The 17,166-nt window shown below is 56.3% G+C and overlaps 1 protein-coding gene across 12 annotated transcripts in view; it reads right to left on the reverse strand.

The window, feature by feature from the left end:
• Window positions 1–3,711: 3,711 nt before the first annotated feature.
• EPB41L1 (erythrocyte membrane protein band 4.1 like 1) overlaps window positions 3,712–17,166 on the reverse strand; it is a 115,971-nt gene continuing 102,516 nt past the window's right edge. For 7 of the 12 annotated variants that reach the window (XM_056122010.1, XM_056122009.1, XM_056122020.1 and 4 more), the window contains 5 exons: window positions 13,935–14,021; window positions 13,236–13,319; window positions 11,645–11,725; window positions 11,068–11,184; window positions 3,712–4,521 (listed from right to left, as the gene is read on the reverse strand). In XM_056122010.1, the coding sequence (XP_055977985.1) occupies window positions 4,513–4,521; window positions 11,068–11,184; window positions 11,645–11,725; window positions 13,236–13,319; window positions 13,935–14,021 (378 nt within the window). In that variant the 3' untranslated portion in view covers window positions 3,712–4,512. The remainder of the gene's footprint in view (window positions 4,522–11,067; window positions 11,185–11,644; window positions 11,726–13,235; window positions 13,320–13,934; window positions 14,022–17,166) is intronic. The other 5 variants (XM_056122015.1, XM_056122012.1, XM_056122017.1 and 2 more) reach the window with 2 other exon arrangements.

Consider the following 17,166-nt stretch of genomic DNA (forward strand, 5'->3'; position numbering starts at 1 on the left):
TAAAATGGATAATAACTTCAGCTCTGATGAAAAGACAGGGAAAAACACACCAGTTGGCCGTGGTTTTTGTTAAACTCTGGACAATAAAGACACAGTGTCTGGTAAGTTATTTGGTGGAATAAAAAGCGTGGTGCGTGCAACTCAGGCAATCCAAGGGCCAAGATTAGGTTTTATTTACATGAAGTGTTGTTTCTAAATGTTACTGTTTGCATTTATTTTTATGAAGACCTCTTTACATTGGCAAGTAGCACTAATTTTCCATTTGTGGAAACTGTATAGTATCCTCTTTTTTAAAAATGGCTTTTAAAAGTTAATTTGAAGAAAAAAATAAGTGGATAACAGGACAAATAGCATTTCTGGGGAGTGTGGGGCTGGGTGGCAGCTGGAGTTAGGGTTTCTGTGTACATTATGCACCCTCCTGTGGAGGGTGGCTTTGGGCAAAACCTGGATGAAGGTGCCCTCTTTCAAGATGTGGGAATCATACTCTTCCTCCTCACCCTGAGCCCTTCTGTTTCCTGGGACCTGCATGCTTCCTGTTCCTTCTACCTAGGAAGTTCTCACCAAGGAGCTGGAGCGATCGTACAGCGGATACGACATTTGCCTTGCATGCTGCTGATCTGGGTATGATCCCCGGCATCCCATATGATCCCCTGAGCACCGCCGAGTAATTCCAGAGTGCCACACCAGGAATAACCCCTGAACATCATTGGATGTGGCCATAAAACAGAACCAAAAACAAACCAAAAAAAAAGTTCTCACCAAAGTTCCTCACCTAACTGGATCTTTCTCTTTATTCAGCTCAAGGAGGCCATAACTGGTCACTGTGTGTGTGTGTGTGTGTGTGTGTGTGTGTGTGTGTGTGTGTGTGTATTGCAGTGCAGGGGAGTTGCTTGTTCCTGGTGGTGCCTAAGGGATCCTGAAGTGCCAGGGACTGAGCCTAGGGTTCCTACAGACAATTCTGTGCTCCAGCCTTTTCCACCTCCCCAGCCCCTGGCTACCTTTTGCTTTTCTTAAAGTGTTGTCTGGAATCCCCGCATCCCCTCCTCCCGTGCAGTCCCTTGCTGGTGTGCGTTGCTCTGGAATGGTCTCTCATGCTGTGCTGTTTCCTAAGGAGCTCCTGGAGAGCAGGCCCCTGTGTCACTGGCGGCTGCATGCACCGAGCCCAGCCCAACCCTCAGTGCACCCTGGGTGTTGCAAACATTTGTCAACCAGAATGTGCTCTAGGTTGGGATCTCTCCATGCTGCCGCCGAGTCCTGTGTCCTAGTCAGCCCAGGTCAGAGGCAGAGGCCGAGGCAGTGAGTGGTTCAGCATCAAACACATTTATTTCACTTTAATTGAGTGTACAAGAACAGAGAGCACACGCATACAGCACAGAGCACTGAGGTGGGGGAAGCGCGGGGACGAGAGAGGGGGGTGAGTCAAAAGGAACAGGACGGCATCGCAGTTGGGTGGTAAAGTGCTTTTGGGGGGTGGGGGAAATAAAAGTATTTAAAGTGATGTTGCTCATGCAATTTCAGGCCAGTCTTGGAATGTGCTTGCAGGGCTCGAAAACGGAAACCGATCATGGCACTTCCTGTACCCTCAGATGGAAAAGATCCGAGAAAGCAAAACAAGAGAAAATGAAGGTCTGGAGGATGGCAGAGTGGACAGAGGTCCTGGAGGGCGTCTGGTTTCTCCTCATGGGCCAGTGGGGGAGATGGGCCCTGAAGGGGGCGGGGGGAGGAGGAGGTGTGTCGCCACGTGGCGAGTTGGGCACTGAGCCAAGATGACCCCCGGACCTCCTCCTGACCGCCCTCCAGGACCTTCCCACTCTGCTCCATGGTCTCCTGGGTGGCACAGAGAGGGTGAAATGCCAAAGGGATAAAAGGAGAAGTAGGTTGAAGACAGACAAGACAGACGTCTCTATTCTCCATGAAGAGGGGGTGCGGGGAAGCAGCGCCCTAGATTTCGCTCGGCAATGCCCCCTCCTGCCCGCATGTGGGACAGAGGCCTCCACACACCCCGGTGGGCCCAGCTCAGCTGCTCGCGTCAACCCCGCAGCCTCGCGGCTCACTGAGGTGTGTCCAGGGTGCCCTGGATGACCGGCTCCCACCAAGACAGGGGTGCCCGGGCCAAACCCCAGGGGGCCCGGAGAGGAGGCCACTCCAGCCCTTGCCCTAATGTCTGGAGGCATGGAGAGGCCCCGCGTTTTCTTCCCGGGCGCTAAGTGTGTGGGCATTCAGGCTGCGGCGATGCTGTCTGGAAGGGTGAGACTCCGCTCGTGCCCGTGCCCTGCCCCTGTCTGCTCACTGTCACACATTCTTTTTCTGTGACTTGTCCCGCCTTGAGTCAGCACCAGAGACGTGTCTTTGGGGGTGACAGCCCTCTGAGCCTTCAGAGGCAATGTCCAGGACGTTGGGGGGGCGTTGGCAATGCTCTTGGAAGGGCTGGAAATGTAAGGCTGGCTCCAGGGGGCTGCCCGGGGCCTCCCCTTCCCTCCCCCCTTCAGCCCGAGACAGCAGCTGGAGCTAGTCAGTGAGTAGCTGCGGGATAGACCTATCGACGGCTTTCGAAGCAAAGCTGGGGCATGGGGTGGGCCTGAGAACCCCCAGCACAGGTGGGAGACCCTCCTCAGGGAGGCATTCCTGCTGGCAGCAAGCTTGAGGGGCCCTGGGAGCCCCTGCTTCACTGGCCTTGGGTGGGGGTGGGGTGGGAGAGTCCTCTGGGCTCTTCCTCTGAGGGTGCCTGGGGGCACAGGCACGGATGCAGCCGGAAGTGGGGGGTAGGTCTGCAGAGGCCGACTCAGTGCTGGGACTCGGGGCCACCCCCACCTCTATCCTCTGCCTGTGAAGGGGCTGGCGAGGCCTTAGACAATTGGGGCTGAGCAGAAGCCTGCCCTGGGATCTGGCCTCTGCCCTGGCTGCTTGGGCCCAGAAAAGAGAAAATTGCCAATGAAGATAGGGCCAAGGGAAAGGCTGGGCGGGAAGTGCCCGGCCAGCCGGCCAGGTGGAGGCCCCCATCCTCTGGGGGAGCAGGGTGTGCTTGGAGGCGGGGGGGGGGGGGGTGGGCGTCACTGCACAGCGAGCTTGCTGTCATGGGGCTGTCAGGGATAGGCAAGATATGTGGCCAAGAAAAGGGGAGGCAGGGCACAAGGCCAGGGGGCCCATGCACAGGGCCCCATCACCGAACCCCAAGTGTGAGCACAGACCAGGCACTGGTAGCTCCTGCCGGTGGGGTGGGGGGGGGGGGGGGCGGAGAGAAGCCACTAGGGGTCAGATCTGTGTTGCTTCCTTCTTGCCAGGCTCCTGTCTCTGCACTCCGGGACTCCCCCTCCCCGTCCCTTCCCACCAATCCACCAATCACGAACACCACACATGGTATCACTACACGGAACCGCGGCCCCGCCGGGGAGCGGGAACAGCTGGGCTCCCCATTCTCGGTGGCCCGGCCTTTCCGCTGAGGTCAAGGGAGCCTCGTGGGGACCTCGAGCACAGTGAGAGCATCATCACTTTAGAACGGCGGCTTCATACTTACCAGCACTGTTTATTGGAATAGTTTTCTCCTGTTCTATGCGAAATACATAACTGAAAAGCACGTCCCATACACATCTCCGACAAGCTGCACCTTCGTCAAGAGAACCACCGGCAGCACCCAGTGGCGACGTCCCTTCCTCGGGCTGTCCTCTGCTCGGCTTTCCTCTTGGGTTTTCTGGACGGAACCGGACTGCCCGTGGCCCTCTTCAAGCCTGGACACAGAGTGGGTGGCGGGCGGGGGGGGAGGAAGGAGCCGAGACAGAACAGGACGATAAGACCAGCGGGAGTCGAAGGGGAAGGGAGGCAGAAGAAAGGAAGGTAGGTTTGGCAGCCCAGTGTCAAGACCCAAAAAAATAACAATCCAGTGTTCCTCTTCCTCCTCCTCTTCCTCCTCCTCCTCCTCTCCAAGTAGGGGTTTTCGTTCTCTCTCGGAAGACGGTTGACGGTGCGTGTGCTGCTCCTGCGGCTTCGCTGCCAGGGTGCTTCCCTTGGCATGTGGGAGGGGACGACAGACACTGGGGAAGGAAATGAGGGTGCCCGTCTACTAAACAGAACGACGTGCAGAACCGGGGTCGGGGGGAGGGGGCCCGGCGGATGTCTGCCCTTGGCTGGTCTTGGGCATCAACCGGGGGAGCTGGGGGAGTCCTCGTTGTTCTCATTTTGTTTTGTTTTGTTTCCCTGAAAAATCCCCTCTCCCTCCCCCTCCATCCTTCGATCTGTCTGCAGAGGAAATGTGGGTGGTTCGGAGGTTGGTTATTGCCGTTGGCCGACAGCTTGGTCAGCCCCAGCAGCAGTGGGAGGACGCGGTGTTTCCTGTATATATATCTATATCTCTATATATCTCTATATATATGCTTTCCCCTTCCCAGTCTCTCCTCGGGGACGGCGCGTCGCAGCTGGGACGGCGGTGTTGATTCGGAGAGTCCAGAGCAAAGGCCCCTTCTGAATGGTTCTCTGGCTGGAGTTGGACCAGAAATGCCAGCATCCCCGTCACCGAGGTCAGGACTCCTGGAGTGGGGGAGGGAGGAAGATAAGACAAGTCAGGACCAGTGGCCGTGCTCCGAGCCGCAGCCCAGTGTCCACAGGGTGAGGAAGTTCTGAGTGCAGGGGGACACCTGGGTCTCAGAGACAAGGTGTGCCTATAGCTCCTGCCCCCTTCCCCTGAAGTCAGGGAGTTGCCCGAGGTCTGCAGAATCTCCCTTTCCTGACTTGCAGGATGGACCAGAGGTGACCCTCCCACCCAGCTCTCAGACCATGCCGGGAGTGACCATTTCTGTGATGAGGGTCACTCGTTCAGCTGATGGAAAACGTGGCCCTGAGAGAGGTATAGAACTCTTTGGAAACCATGCAATGAATCACAGGCAGAGTTTCAAATGTGGGTCCAGGGACTACAGCACTGTTTAGATGGGAACACAGTGGCATCTGCCCGTCCGTTAGACCAGCCTTTTGAAAGAATTCATTGAAATGTTTTTCATTTTGTGGCTGGAGTGAAAGTCCAGCAGGCGAGGTGCTGGACTTGCACTTGGCTGATATGGGTTGGATCCCCGGCATCCCATATGGTCCCCTCCACCAAGCACCGCCAGGAGTGATCCCTGAGCCGGGAGTAATCCCCCAAGCATCTGCCGGGTGTGGCCTAACCACCCCCACCCCCAGTGTTTTTCATTTTAGTTATAAACTAAAGTAGTTTATGATTTTATACGTGGGGGTGGGAAAGATCTACTGGGCCACACCTGACGATATCTGGGTACCTCTGAGGCTATTCTGTGGTGCTTCGCTGGGTAGCAGGGACTGAACCCATGTCCTCAACCAGGGCAAGACCCACGGCCCTGACCCCTGAGCTATTTACCCAGACCCTGTTAAGGACTATTGGAAACAAACAAACAAACAAACGAATTTCAGTGTGGGTTGGGGGACATAGCTCGAAGGGCTGGAGGTGGAGTCTAAATTCCAGCACTGTGGGGTCTCCTAAGCAAGGACCCTCGAGTAGCCCCCCTCATCCCTACCACATATGACCTCCAAAATGGAAAAACCAAACCAAACCAAACCAGATAGAGCTTTCTGGAGTCAGGGGTATGGCTTAGTGAAAGGAAGCAAGCATGCCTTATATACGGGAGGGCCTGGGTTTGATCACTCGCAGCCCAAAAGAAACAGGAGTTTCCCTCCCCCACAGACATTGTTGTTGTTGTTGTTGTTGTTGTTGAAATGTGTGTATGAGAACAACACACTGCATCCCCCACAGATGCAGTCAGTGCATCTGGCTACACGGGGAGTCAGCTGAGGCAGGGAGATGGTTCAGAGGACCAGAGCCCAGGCTCTGTGTGCAGGAGACCTGGGTTCAATCCCCAGCACTGCAGGGAGCAACTTCCCACCCCCAGGCAGGGCCACCCGGCGTGGACCCCAAACAAAAGCAAAACAAACTAGAGTCTGTGGTTTTTCCTTCTTGGTGGAGACACTGGGAAAGCACGTGGGTGGCCAAGGCCGGTCTCTGTCTATCCAGGGCCACGCGGACACGATGACCTTTACAGAGGGACCCGCAGAGAGTGGCGGCGAATGGGCGGAGCGCGTGGGGCAGCAGCACGCGAAGAGAGAGCCAAGAGCAGAGGGAGCAAGGATGGGGAGGAAGGAAGGAGCCAGCCAAGGGAGCAGTGAGGCGGGCGGAAGGGAAGGATGCCACGGCAGGGGATGTGAGCTGGCAGCAGCGGGGAAAGAGGCACTGGGAGTGAGGAGGAGGCGGCGGCGGAGGAGAAGGGAAATGCGTGTGTGAGAACAACGCGAGACGGGGATGCCGGGAGAGCAGAGCGGTGGGGGGCTTTGCCAATCTCTTCATTTTGACATGAGGGAACCAAATGCCCACCAGGGAGAGGGGAGTGGGAAGGCTGGCACAGGAGCCGGGCCCCTGGCTCACAGCACAGTGCCCCTTCCATCATTCTCCTAATGCTGACCACGTGCCCGCGAACTTCCTGATGCCCAGGTCTGCACCAGGCTTCTGCCTCACACTGGTGGCAACAGTTCTCCGGCCGGAGTGACCCATGCTCCCTGGCCACCAGCTGGCCAGGATCTCTCCTCTGCTGCTCTGAGATCTGGGAGATCAAAAGCACGAGTAACTGAATGATGGAGCGGGGCGGCAGGTCTTGCCGGGGTCCAGCTTCCACACTGAGAAGGGCACCTCCCACAGGAACAGTCAGAGCGCACACCCTGGGCTCCGGCAAACATTGGAGGCACAACTGATTTTCCAAACAAAGAGTTTCTAAGGCAGCTTTCTCAAGTTTCCAGGTCGTTTTGATTGTCTAAAATTCTCTACATTTACTGAGACCCATGATCCAGAGACCCATAAATAAATCTCAAAAGAGATCAACAAGTTGCAGAAGACTCTCCCCGATGCCCCTGCTCATGGCTGAGTTGTCTGGGCACCCTGGAGAGGTGTGGGTGAGCCCAGCGCCCGCTCAAACAGAGCCCCAGCAGCTGAAAGCTCCCACACTCAATAATTGCCGCCATGCTCCTGGACAGACCCCACTGCTTGGGATAAGCTTCATTCAGAAATTAATCTGCTGAAAAAACTCAGATATGTGGGTTTTGTGACTGAAATCTCCAGGCTTTCATGGTGTTGAGATGGGCGACCTCTTCCCATCTCCCTGTACTTCCGAAAGCCCTGGCAGTCACACACAACCCCCAAAGCCACCACCCAGTTAAAAATTTAACTCTAGCTGTATCACCCCATTAAAAATTCTGGACTTCCTGGAGGAACATGTCAAACTCTACAGCACTGATAAGCCAGTAGTAGCACACCAAATGGGATGGGACATAATGTAGATGGCAACCAATCCCGATGAACAAGATATAGCAACAAAAGGCTTAACCTGTAACATCCTGTAACATCTTAGTAATCTCTTATACAAAAAATAATGGCTTCAAGGTGAGATCTAACAATCTTCACTAACTTTCTTCTAAGAAAACATGTTTGATCATTCTTTCAGCAAATTATTGATAACAAGCAATATTAAATAATTGAGGGCCTGCTATGGGAGCAGGCTTAAGGGATGGTTGGGAAAACAGGAGAGAATGGTGGAAGGAAAGTATAATGGTGGTGGGATTGGTGTTAGAATATCGAATGCCTGTAACAAATCATCATGAACAACTTCGTAAACCAGTGTTTATATAAAGCTTGCAAGGGAAATGGAAAAAAATAATTACTTAACTACACTTAACTAAAAAATAAAATTCTCTACCAAAAATTAGAAACTGAGGCCATAACAACAGTACAGTGGGTAGGGTGTCTGCCTTGAATGAGGCCTGCTGAGTTCAATACCCAACACCTCATTTGGTGCACTGCAGGAGTGATCATGGAGCACAGAGCCAGGAGTAACCCCTGAGCACTGGCAGGTGTGTGCCCCCCAAAAAGAAAGAAAATATTAGAAACCCTATATTTCAAAGTTAAAAATCCCAAAATGTGAGTTTATGAAACCATAAAAAAATAATTTTGTACTATGGTTTTTGGGCTGGAGCGATAGCACAGCGGTAGGGTGTTCGCCTTACAAGCGGCCAACATTGCCGACCCGAGTTCGATTCCTCCGCCCCTCTCGGAGAGCCCGGCAAGCTACCGAGAGTATTCGATATGCCAGACACAGTAACAACAAAGTCTCCAATGGAGACGTTACTGGGCCCGCTCGAGCAAATCGACGATCAACGGAAGGGCCTTTACCTTTACCTTACTATGGTTTTTACTTAATCCAACATATCCAAATGTTATCATTTCACCATAATAATCAGTGTAAGTTATCAAGCTATTGTATATTCCTTTTTCATCTCGTTTTGTTTATACCTGGTCATACCTGGCAGTGCTCAGGGTTGACTCCTGGCTCTGTGCTCAGGTCTCACTCTTGGTAGTGCTCGGGGATCCTATGGGATGCTGGGGATTGAACTCAGGTCAGTCATGTGTAAGGCAAGCGCCTTACTCACTGTACTATCTCTCAGGCCTCTCATCTTTTTTGTTTATTTGGGGGCCATACCCAGTGGTGCTCAGGGGCTTAACTCCTGGCTTTGTGCTCAGGGATCACTCCTGGTAGGCTCAGGGGACCCCACAAAGGCAGTGCTGGGAAGTGAACCTGGGTAGGCTGCGTGCAAGGCAAGTGCCCTGCCTCTGCTGTCCTATCCCTCCGGCCCTTCCTTTTCACATTTAAAACCGTCAAAAAAAAAAAAGTCCTACACATGCTCTGCCTTGAAAACACCTCTCATTCTGGAGCAGCCTGACATGAGCATTCAAAGCACTCGGCAGCCTGCCGCAGCGAGTGGCTCCAATACTTCCTGACTCTGAGGACAATTCCTGCCCGAGGACAATTCCGGCTCTGCAGAGAAAGTTCTACCAGAAACCTCTGGGCTAAAGTGGGGTTTAGCAGCCTTCCAAAGTGGCAGCAAAACTAATGTCAGTGTCTTTTCTTGTGATATGAAGAGAGTGGGAATCAAAAGAAGACAGAGACATGCTTCTATTTTCCTAGTGAACGTGGGTTTCACTAGGGAAGAGGCCAAAAAGGAAACCTGATCCTTTATGTGTTTGTGTGTGTGGGGGGAGTCTTCAAAATACTTTTTTTTTTCATATTGTAGAAAATGAAAAAAGGGCTGGAGCAATAGCACGGCGGTAGGGTGTTTGCCTTACACGCGGCCAACATGGCCGACCCAAGTTCAATTCCTCTGGCAAGCTACCGAGAGTATCTCGCCCGCACGGCAGAGCCTGGCAAGCTACCCGTGATGTATTCGATATGCCAAACACAATAACAACAAGTATCACAATGGAGACGTTACTGGGCCCGCTCAAGCAAATCGATGAACAACGGGAGGACCGTGACCATGACCGTGATTGTAGAAAATAAGGTAAAACATGTCTCCACATAAAACCTAAGTATAGTGCTTGAACCAGTTTGGGTTTTTAATTTTTATTTATTTATTTATTTATTTATTTTTGCTTTTTGGGTCACATCCAGCCAAGCACAGGGGGGTTACTCCTGGCTCATGCACTCAGGAATTACTCCTGGCGGTGCTCGGGGGACCATATGGGATGCTGGGAATTGAACCCGGGTCAGCCACATGCAAGGCAAACACCTTCCCAGCTGTGCTATCACTCCAGCCCTTGAACCAGTTTTGTTCAAAGCATCATCCCAAGGAACCACACAGTTCAAAACACTGATATTTCTCAGGGGCAGAAGGTCCCCTGTGACCAGCCTGTCCACACCACGAACCCCCAAGTGATCCCATTCTGACTTTTGCCACTGTACATATGACATCTTATCATCTAGTTCTTACTCTGGAGAACCTGGCAGGCTATCAAAAGTAACCTGCCCACACGGCAGAGTCTGGTAAACTCCCCGTGGCGTATTCAATATGCCAAAAACCAGTAACAATGATGGTTCTCATTCTCCTGACCCTGAAAGAGCCTCGAATGTGGCACTTTTTAAAATCTCAGGGCTAGGATGGGAGACGTTACTGGGGCCTGCTCGAGGCAATCGTGAACAACAGGAAGACAGTGATACAGTGATACATAAGTCTTTGTTTCTTTGTTGTTTTTGGGCCACACCTGGCAGTGCTCAGAGCTTACTCCTGACTCTGCAAAAGATCAGCTCTGTCGGCACCCTGTGAGATACTAGGGATGGAACCTGGGCCGGCCTTGTGCCAGGACTGCCCCCTCTCAGTTGTACTGTGGCTCCAGCCCTACCAACCAGTCTTGCCTGGCTGGGAACGTCCTGGATATGGGTACACACAGACTCTTATTTTGCGGGACGCAGACTCTATAGGGGTTTGTTGGAGAGGCCCGGGAGAACCTCCCCTAGGCTGGAATCCCACCAGGGAAGGCCCCAGGTGGGCTGTGCCACCTCATCCCACATATGCTGAGGGATGGGAGCAGACTGGAAATGATGGTAGTCCCCTGTGAGTGAGTGTGTGTGAGACAGCACATGTGCTGTACTACCAAGATGCTGGAGAAGTGAAGAGGCTGTAGCCATCAAGGACCTGTGTCACAGACCCTTCCCTTGGCCACGCTGGGACAGACTCTGGGACAGGAGCGAGGCTTCAAACCAAGCTTTCCCACCTTCCTGCTCACTGACCACAGCCTGCGAGGTCCCGTGTGCCTCCATCTGTCCCACGCAGTGCCCCGTCAGTCCTCTCTCCCCTTTTCTTCCTTTTACTTTTTTCTTGGGAGGCGGGGCACAGCTGGCGATGCTCAGGGCTTATTCCTGGCTCTGTGCTCAGGAATCACTCCTGATGGTGCTCGGAGGACCAGCAGTGCTGAGGCTCGAACCTAGGTCGCCCCTGGATAATATCTCCAGCCCCAAATTAACTGCTTCTGAATTCCTTTGGGGGAGGATCTGGAGCCTGAGGCCCCCAGAAGCTGATAAACCAGACTCCATTCCCTCCCTGCTGAGTTCGTGTTTGTGGGGGAGCGAGAGCTGTGAACTGAATTTGCGGTGGGGAGGGGTGGGGCAGGGTGGGGGGTGGACATCGGAGGGACTGGCTGAGCTGCTGTATGGGCTTGAGGGTTGGGGGGCACCTGGGGAGGACCAGGCTTACCTGCGGCTTCCTGTCCCGCTCCTCCGGGGAGGGCTCTGTTTCTCTGTACACGACGGCTTTGGTGACCAGCATGTCCGGATGCTGAAGTTTGGCCTCCTTGATGGCCAAAGCCAGGGCCTGGTGGGAAAGAACGGCGAAATGAGGCATCACAGACACTGGACACCAGCAGGCCCCTGAGAGCAGAGTTGGGGAAACTGAGGCCCGAGGAGGAGAAAGGTCCAACAGCTACAGGGAGAAGCAAGAGCTCAGGTCTCTTGGCTCCTTCGGGTCCCGTTTCCCTCCCCCACGAACCACTTGCTTGGACAGGGTTGGCAGGAAAGTGACACATTTGCCCTCTAGAGCTGCCATCCCAGGGGACCCCAGTGCCCTGGGAGTAACTTAGTAACTTGTTCCCAGCTTTTCTTTTTCTTTTTGGGTCACACCCAGTTACTCAGGAGTCACTCCTGGTTCTGCACTCAGGAATTACTTCCTGGCAGTGCTTGGGGGACCATATGGGATGCTGGGAATTGATCCCAGGTCAGCCGCGTGCAAGGCAAAAGGCCCTCCCCGCTGTGCTAGGGCCCCGGCACCCCCATACCTGGTCTTGATCCACATCTTCATCCCCAGTAATGATGATTCTCTTCTCAATCCTCGTCTCCGAAAACCCCCCTTTCACAGTCTGCAGGGGGAGGGGGAGGCGGTGTCAGATGGTCCCCAGTGGCAGCCCCCTTCTCTGCATCTGCCCTGGTGGCCCCCTCTCTGCCCATTCCCCAACAGCCTCTCTGGGCCTTTGAGTCCAGACCCCCGCCCCCCCCCCCCCCCCCCCGGTGAGCCACCCCCTGCTTTCTGGTCCTGAGCAGCTCATGTGTGACTGTCCCAGTTCAGGCCCTGAGGCTGTGCCTCACACCCACCTTGTGTGTCGGCTGGCCTCGCCCACCGGGCCGGAGCCCTGAACCCCCGCGCACAACCCAGCCTTCCCCTGCCCAGAGCTCGGGGTGCTCGAAGCAGAGGTGTTGGATGAACGCATGAATGAAATGGGGATGGTGACGGCGTTCTGCCTTCCATGACCTCAAACCAGACCCGGAGAGCGAATTTCCTCCCAGAGACTCCCAAGCCCACCCACTGCTGCGGGGCCGGGCTGGGCCCTTGCTCGGGAGGAGGGAACATGGAGGGGACACGGAGAGGACTTGGAGAGGACAGGCGTGCTTGGCCCGGTGGGGAGCAGGGCTTGGGGAGTCGGGCTTGGGATGGCTTCTCTGGTTTGCTTTGGGGGCTGCCTCACACACACTCACTCACACGGGGCATGTGCTCTACTGCGCAGTCCCCCAGAAGCACTTGGGGAGAAATTTTCTGGGCTGTCCGCAGGGTGGGCGAGTGTGGGAAAAATCTTCCCATAAACCCTTCGGTGAGGTTGGCTGTGCTCGCCGAGGCTTTGGAGAAGAGGGGGACACTTGTGGGGGCGGAGGTCGGGGAGGCAAGGCGAGGTTCTGAGTACCACAGAGGGGCCGGAGGGCTGGGGGCTCTCAAGTGTGGAAAGGGCCAGACTCAGCAGAAACCCAACCTCAGAAGCCCCGGGTGTGGACCTGACGGCAAGCCCGTCCCCTGCGTGACCTCTCTGTCTGTCTTCCCACTCCTTGCACAGAGCCTCCACCCCTGCCCTCTGCCCAGGCCCCGCCTCCCTGCAGCTCCCCACTTCTTACAACCCTGGGCCTAGCCTCATCCTTCGTGGTACTCCCGGGGTCCCCCCACTCCGACCAGCTCTTCTCATCACACCAGTCCCCTGATGTACCCGCCATGCCCAGGCTGTCCTCATCCTGTATGTTTCTGTCCCCTGAGCACCCAGGAATGCGGCCAGCAGCAGCACAGAGGCCGCGAGGGACCCACGGTAACTAGCATCTGCACCCCAGTAAGTGAGCAAAAGCGGCTTCAGCTCATCTTCAGAGCCCTGCAACCCTCTTCTCCCTGGACAGGCCTCCCGGGCCCTGTCCCACCCCCGTCTTCCCAGAGACCCTTCCTCAAGACCCTCGCCAGTCTGGCCCTGGGCACGCTGGAGCCGGAGGGTGCAGGGCACAGCACTGAATGCAGCTCCCAGGAACGGGGCGCTCCCAGGGGTTCTCGAAGCAAAGGCCTGAGCTTCCCGGGCGCTGCAGCCAGGCCAGAGCGGAGGGCGCCCTGCAGTGGCTACTCACTTTGGTGACATGGGTGGTGGTGGAGGTGGACAGGGTTTCCGCGGTGGCGCCGTAGGTGCTGGTGAGGACATCTTTCCCGATGATCTGCAGAACATAACCACCCCCCGCCCAGGGGTCAGGTGAGGAGTGGGGGGGGGGTGCTCTAGGTGGAGGGAGGCAGGTGGGGGCGGGGCAGGGAGGGGCTCCCAGGAAGCCAAGATGCTCCCAACGAGAGCATCTGAGACTTGAGTCTGAGACTCAAGAATTCTGGAACCTTCTGCAAGCTAGACCCACTGTGCAGGGGCTGTGCAGGGCACAGAGCCCTCGTGGCATGACTTGGGGGGATCCAGAGCAGACATGCCGTAGCCCGGGGTCCTCCACCAGGAGAGTGGGGAGCAGCCCCTCTCGGGGGGGCTGGCTCCAGAGTCCGAGCAAGCCGTAAGCCCCAGAGCCTCCTCTCTCCCTGCCCCTGGGGGGAGGGGGGGAAGCAAAGGCGGAGGAGGGCAGGGACACGGCATGAAACCCCCACAGCCGGTGCCCTGCTGTGTGCATGCAGGGGGGTGGGTGAAGCCGAGGCAAGACCCTGGTGGGCACCTGCAAGCCCACGGCACCGAGGGGGCAGCCGTCTGGGCCGTCAGCTGCATCGCTGTGGGTCCCATTGGACCCAAGACCACGTCTCAGCGTGGCGTCCCCTAGCCTGAGCTGGCCCTGCCCACTTACCGGAGAAAGAGAACGGATTTCCGTGGCCACCGTCGGTGGGCCTGGGATCGTGGCCGCTGCCCCCTTCCCGGACTTGAGACTGTTCTCCTGGGGAAACAATAGTGCTCAGAAGGCCAGGTCTCAGGTGGGGGACCCCGGGGGGTTTGGGGGGCTGCGGCCTGGGGCCACACATCTCTCTGGGCCGCCAGGTCGTGCAGAGAGCTGGAGGCCCCATTCCGTTGTCTCTCCCATCCATCCTGGCACACTGCTCGCTTCCATGCTCCCACACGACACACTTGCTTACTCGCTTACTTGCCCACAGCCTAGCTGGGCAGGGTGGAGGGGGGAGCTGGGGGAAGGTGTGAGGCCTCTCCAGAGGCCTAGTGACCCCTGGGTCTGGGGCAGAGTTACTTCCTGCAAAGGTGTGTCCTTGTGGTTACAAATGTCTCCCTGGCCCAGTGTGTGTGTGTACGTGTATGCATGTGTGTGTGTATGTGTGTGTGTGTGTGTGTGTGTGTGTGTGTGTGTGTGTGCTGGGAGGCTATGGAAGGGTATACAGAGTTGGGGGACCATGGGAGAGCTGTGTGCCATCGCTTGCCTGTAAACCTGATTCTGCTCTAAGACAGTCTTTTTCTTTTTTCTTTTTTGGATCACACCTAGTGATGCATAGGGGTTACTCCTGGCTCTGCACTCAGGAATTATTCCTGGCAGTGCTCAGGGGACCATATGGGATGCTGGGAATCGAACCCGGGTTGGCTGATTGCAAGGCAAATGCCCTACCCGCTATGCTATCACTCCAGTCCCCTAAGAAAGTCGTTAAGAGGACTGCGAGACAGCGCAAGAATGACGGCATTTGCCCTGAAGGAGGCCGGCCCGGGTTCCATCTGTCGCACTGTATAAGGTCCCTAGGCCCCGCCAGGAGGGATCCTGGACAGAGCTGAGAGGAACCCAAGCACTGCTGGCTGTGACCCAGCAAAGAAAGCAGTGTTTTTTTTTCTTTTAAGGGGGTGGGGAGCCATTGCCACTACCACAGAGGTACCCTGAGTTCACTGGGGGCGGTGAGGGGGTGGGGGTGGGGGAACAGGCCTGGTAAACTGCAAACTGAGGGTAAGTGAAGGCATACAGGCTGCTGCTGAAAACACAGCAGCTCTGCGGCTCCCTGGGGCCGCGCTGCCTTCAGCCTGAGCATCCCGGCAAGTTAGAGATGGAGCAGGTGGCGTGCTCCACGTCCGTGACCTGCTCCTGGATGCTGCTCTGAGTGGGGCTTCTGGCCCTGCCTCGTGTGCAGGCTGCAAGAGCCTGAGAATTGGCCCCACAATGGCAGGACCCGGCTGCCTGTCTCTCCTCCCCTCTCCTGCACCCTCCGAGGTCTCGTCTCCCTCATTCGGGGCCTGGAGCTCCCTCTGCAACTGCTCACGGGGCTGGGCCATGGCGTGGGGGACCAGCTCAGGGCCACTGCCCGGCCTGGAACAACTGAGGAGCAGAAGCCCTCAGCCGACCCCTGCGCTGTCCCCGGCTGCTGCCCCACGGGGTCCTAGCAGTGTCCTGGAGTCACGCTGGGTCCTTCTGCCTGAAAGCCCCTGCGGGGCGGGACCAGGCCTCACCTCTGCTGGCCTGCTGCAGCCAGCAGGCGAAAGGGGCCACCAGGCAGTGCTTGCCCCTGCCTCCCGGCGGTCAGCCAAGTCTCTCCCGCCCTGGCCAGCACTGGGTCCCGCACCCAGCCCTACAGATCCTCTTCTCCTGAGGCACTTGCTGGGGGCTGCAGCCATAGCAGAGCGGTCAGGACTCTGGCTTTGCACACAACCGACCCAGGTTCGAGCCCCGTCATCCCTGTCATCTGGTCTCCAGGGCCCTGCCAGAAGTGATTCCTGAGTACAGAGTCGGGAGTCAGCCCTGAGCAGGGGTGTGACCCCCAAACAACAGTAAGGAAGATAGGGGGGCTTCAGGCTTTCCTCTTCACTGCCACCTCCCCCAAGGCGACTCCCCACCCCCTGCGCCCCCTCATCTGCAGCCCAGGTCTGTCTTAAACCCTCAGACTTCATTCTTATTTCTGGGACTCTCAAGCAAGTGCTCAGGGGGCCCTGTGGCCACTCCCGGCCACATAGGGCTCCCAGGTGGAGGGGTCCGATCAGTATTTGGGGGAGGGAGGAGGGAAGACCAAGGAGGAAACTTGGTGGGGGGGGGTGCTGGCATCATCTCTCTAAGACACTGGCATACCTGGGTGATGCCCTTATTCTCGCCTCAGAGTGAAGCTACTTTCTGGTCTCTGGGTTGGAGCTGGGACCCGGCCCCGGACATTGGGGCCCTGCAGTGTGGCCCCATCTTCTCTCTGGCCAGCCCATCTCTTCCCCGCTTGCCTCTCCCCTGCTCTGTTCCTCCACGGCCTCTGTCTTCACCTGGGCCACACCCAGCCCTCTACCCCCCCATCTCCACTGCCTCAGACCATGGCTGTAGCTCGAGTCAGTCCACCGGCTGGGCAAAGCCCCCGTCTCCTCCAGGCTCTGCGGGTCCACAGAGGCAGGAGCTGACAACACAGCACTGACTGCACCAGGCACGGACTCCCCCTGGCACAAGCCCCGAGTTGGGCCTGACACCCACCTTGACCCTGCGGGAACCAGCCAGGAGAGGAAGGCCAGGCAGGGCTCACCACTGAGGGCCCAGCACCAAGAGATGGGGCGGAGGGCATCTCAGCCTGTACACCCCCGATACTCTGCATGAAACCGTCCAGCGGGCAGGGGTTTTCTTGGCTCCAGACCCCTGGATCAGGCCATGGCAGAGACTAATGTTTTTTGGAACAAATGAATGGATGGATGGAAAGATGGGTGAATGACCAATGTCACCGCAGCAGGAATTCAAATTCAGCCCCAGAAGCTGCCCTGTGTCAAGTGGTAAAGGGATGGGGAGTGGGGGGAGAGACTGAATGGTCAGGGTGACCGGGGAGAAGGGGACTCTGGTTTGGGTTTATTCCTTTCAAATTCTGTTCACTCAAAACCTACCTGCGGGCAGTCTACATGAATGCGGAGTGTTGGCCAGAGAGGGCATTTGAAAAGAACTCAGGCATACAAGGTCCGTCCAGCCTGAGTGCTGATGCCCCTCCAGTCCCGCTCTGGCCCTTACCCCAAGGCTGACACCAACCTATCTTTGCCCTGACTCCACCACTCAAAGGCTGTGTGATCATGAGTAAGTCACTGCTACTCTCTGAACTCCTGTTTCCTCATCTGTAAAGGGTGAAGAAACAAGAGTGCCTGTCCCC

The sequence above is a fragment of the Sorex fumeus genome, unplaced genomic scaffold (assembly GCF_029834395.1).
Source record: "Sorex fumeus unplaced genomic scaffold, SorFum_2.1 ptg000044l, whole genome shotgun sequence".
In the NCBI taxonomy this organism is placed as follows: Eukaryota; Metazoa; Chordata; class Mammalia; order Eulipotyphla; family Soricidae; genus Sorex; species Sorex fumeus.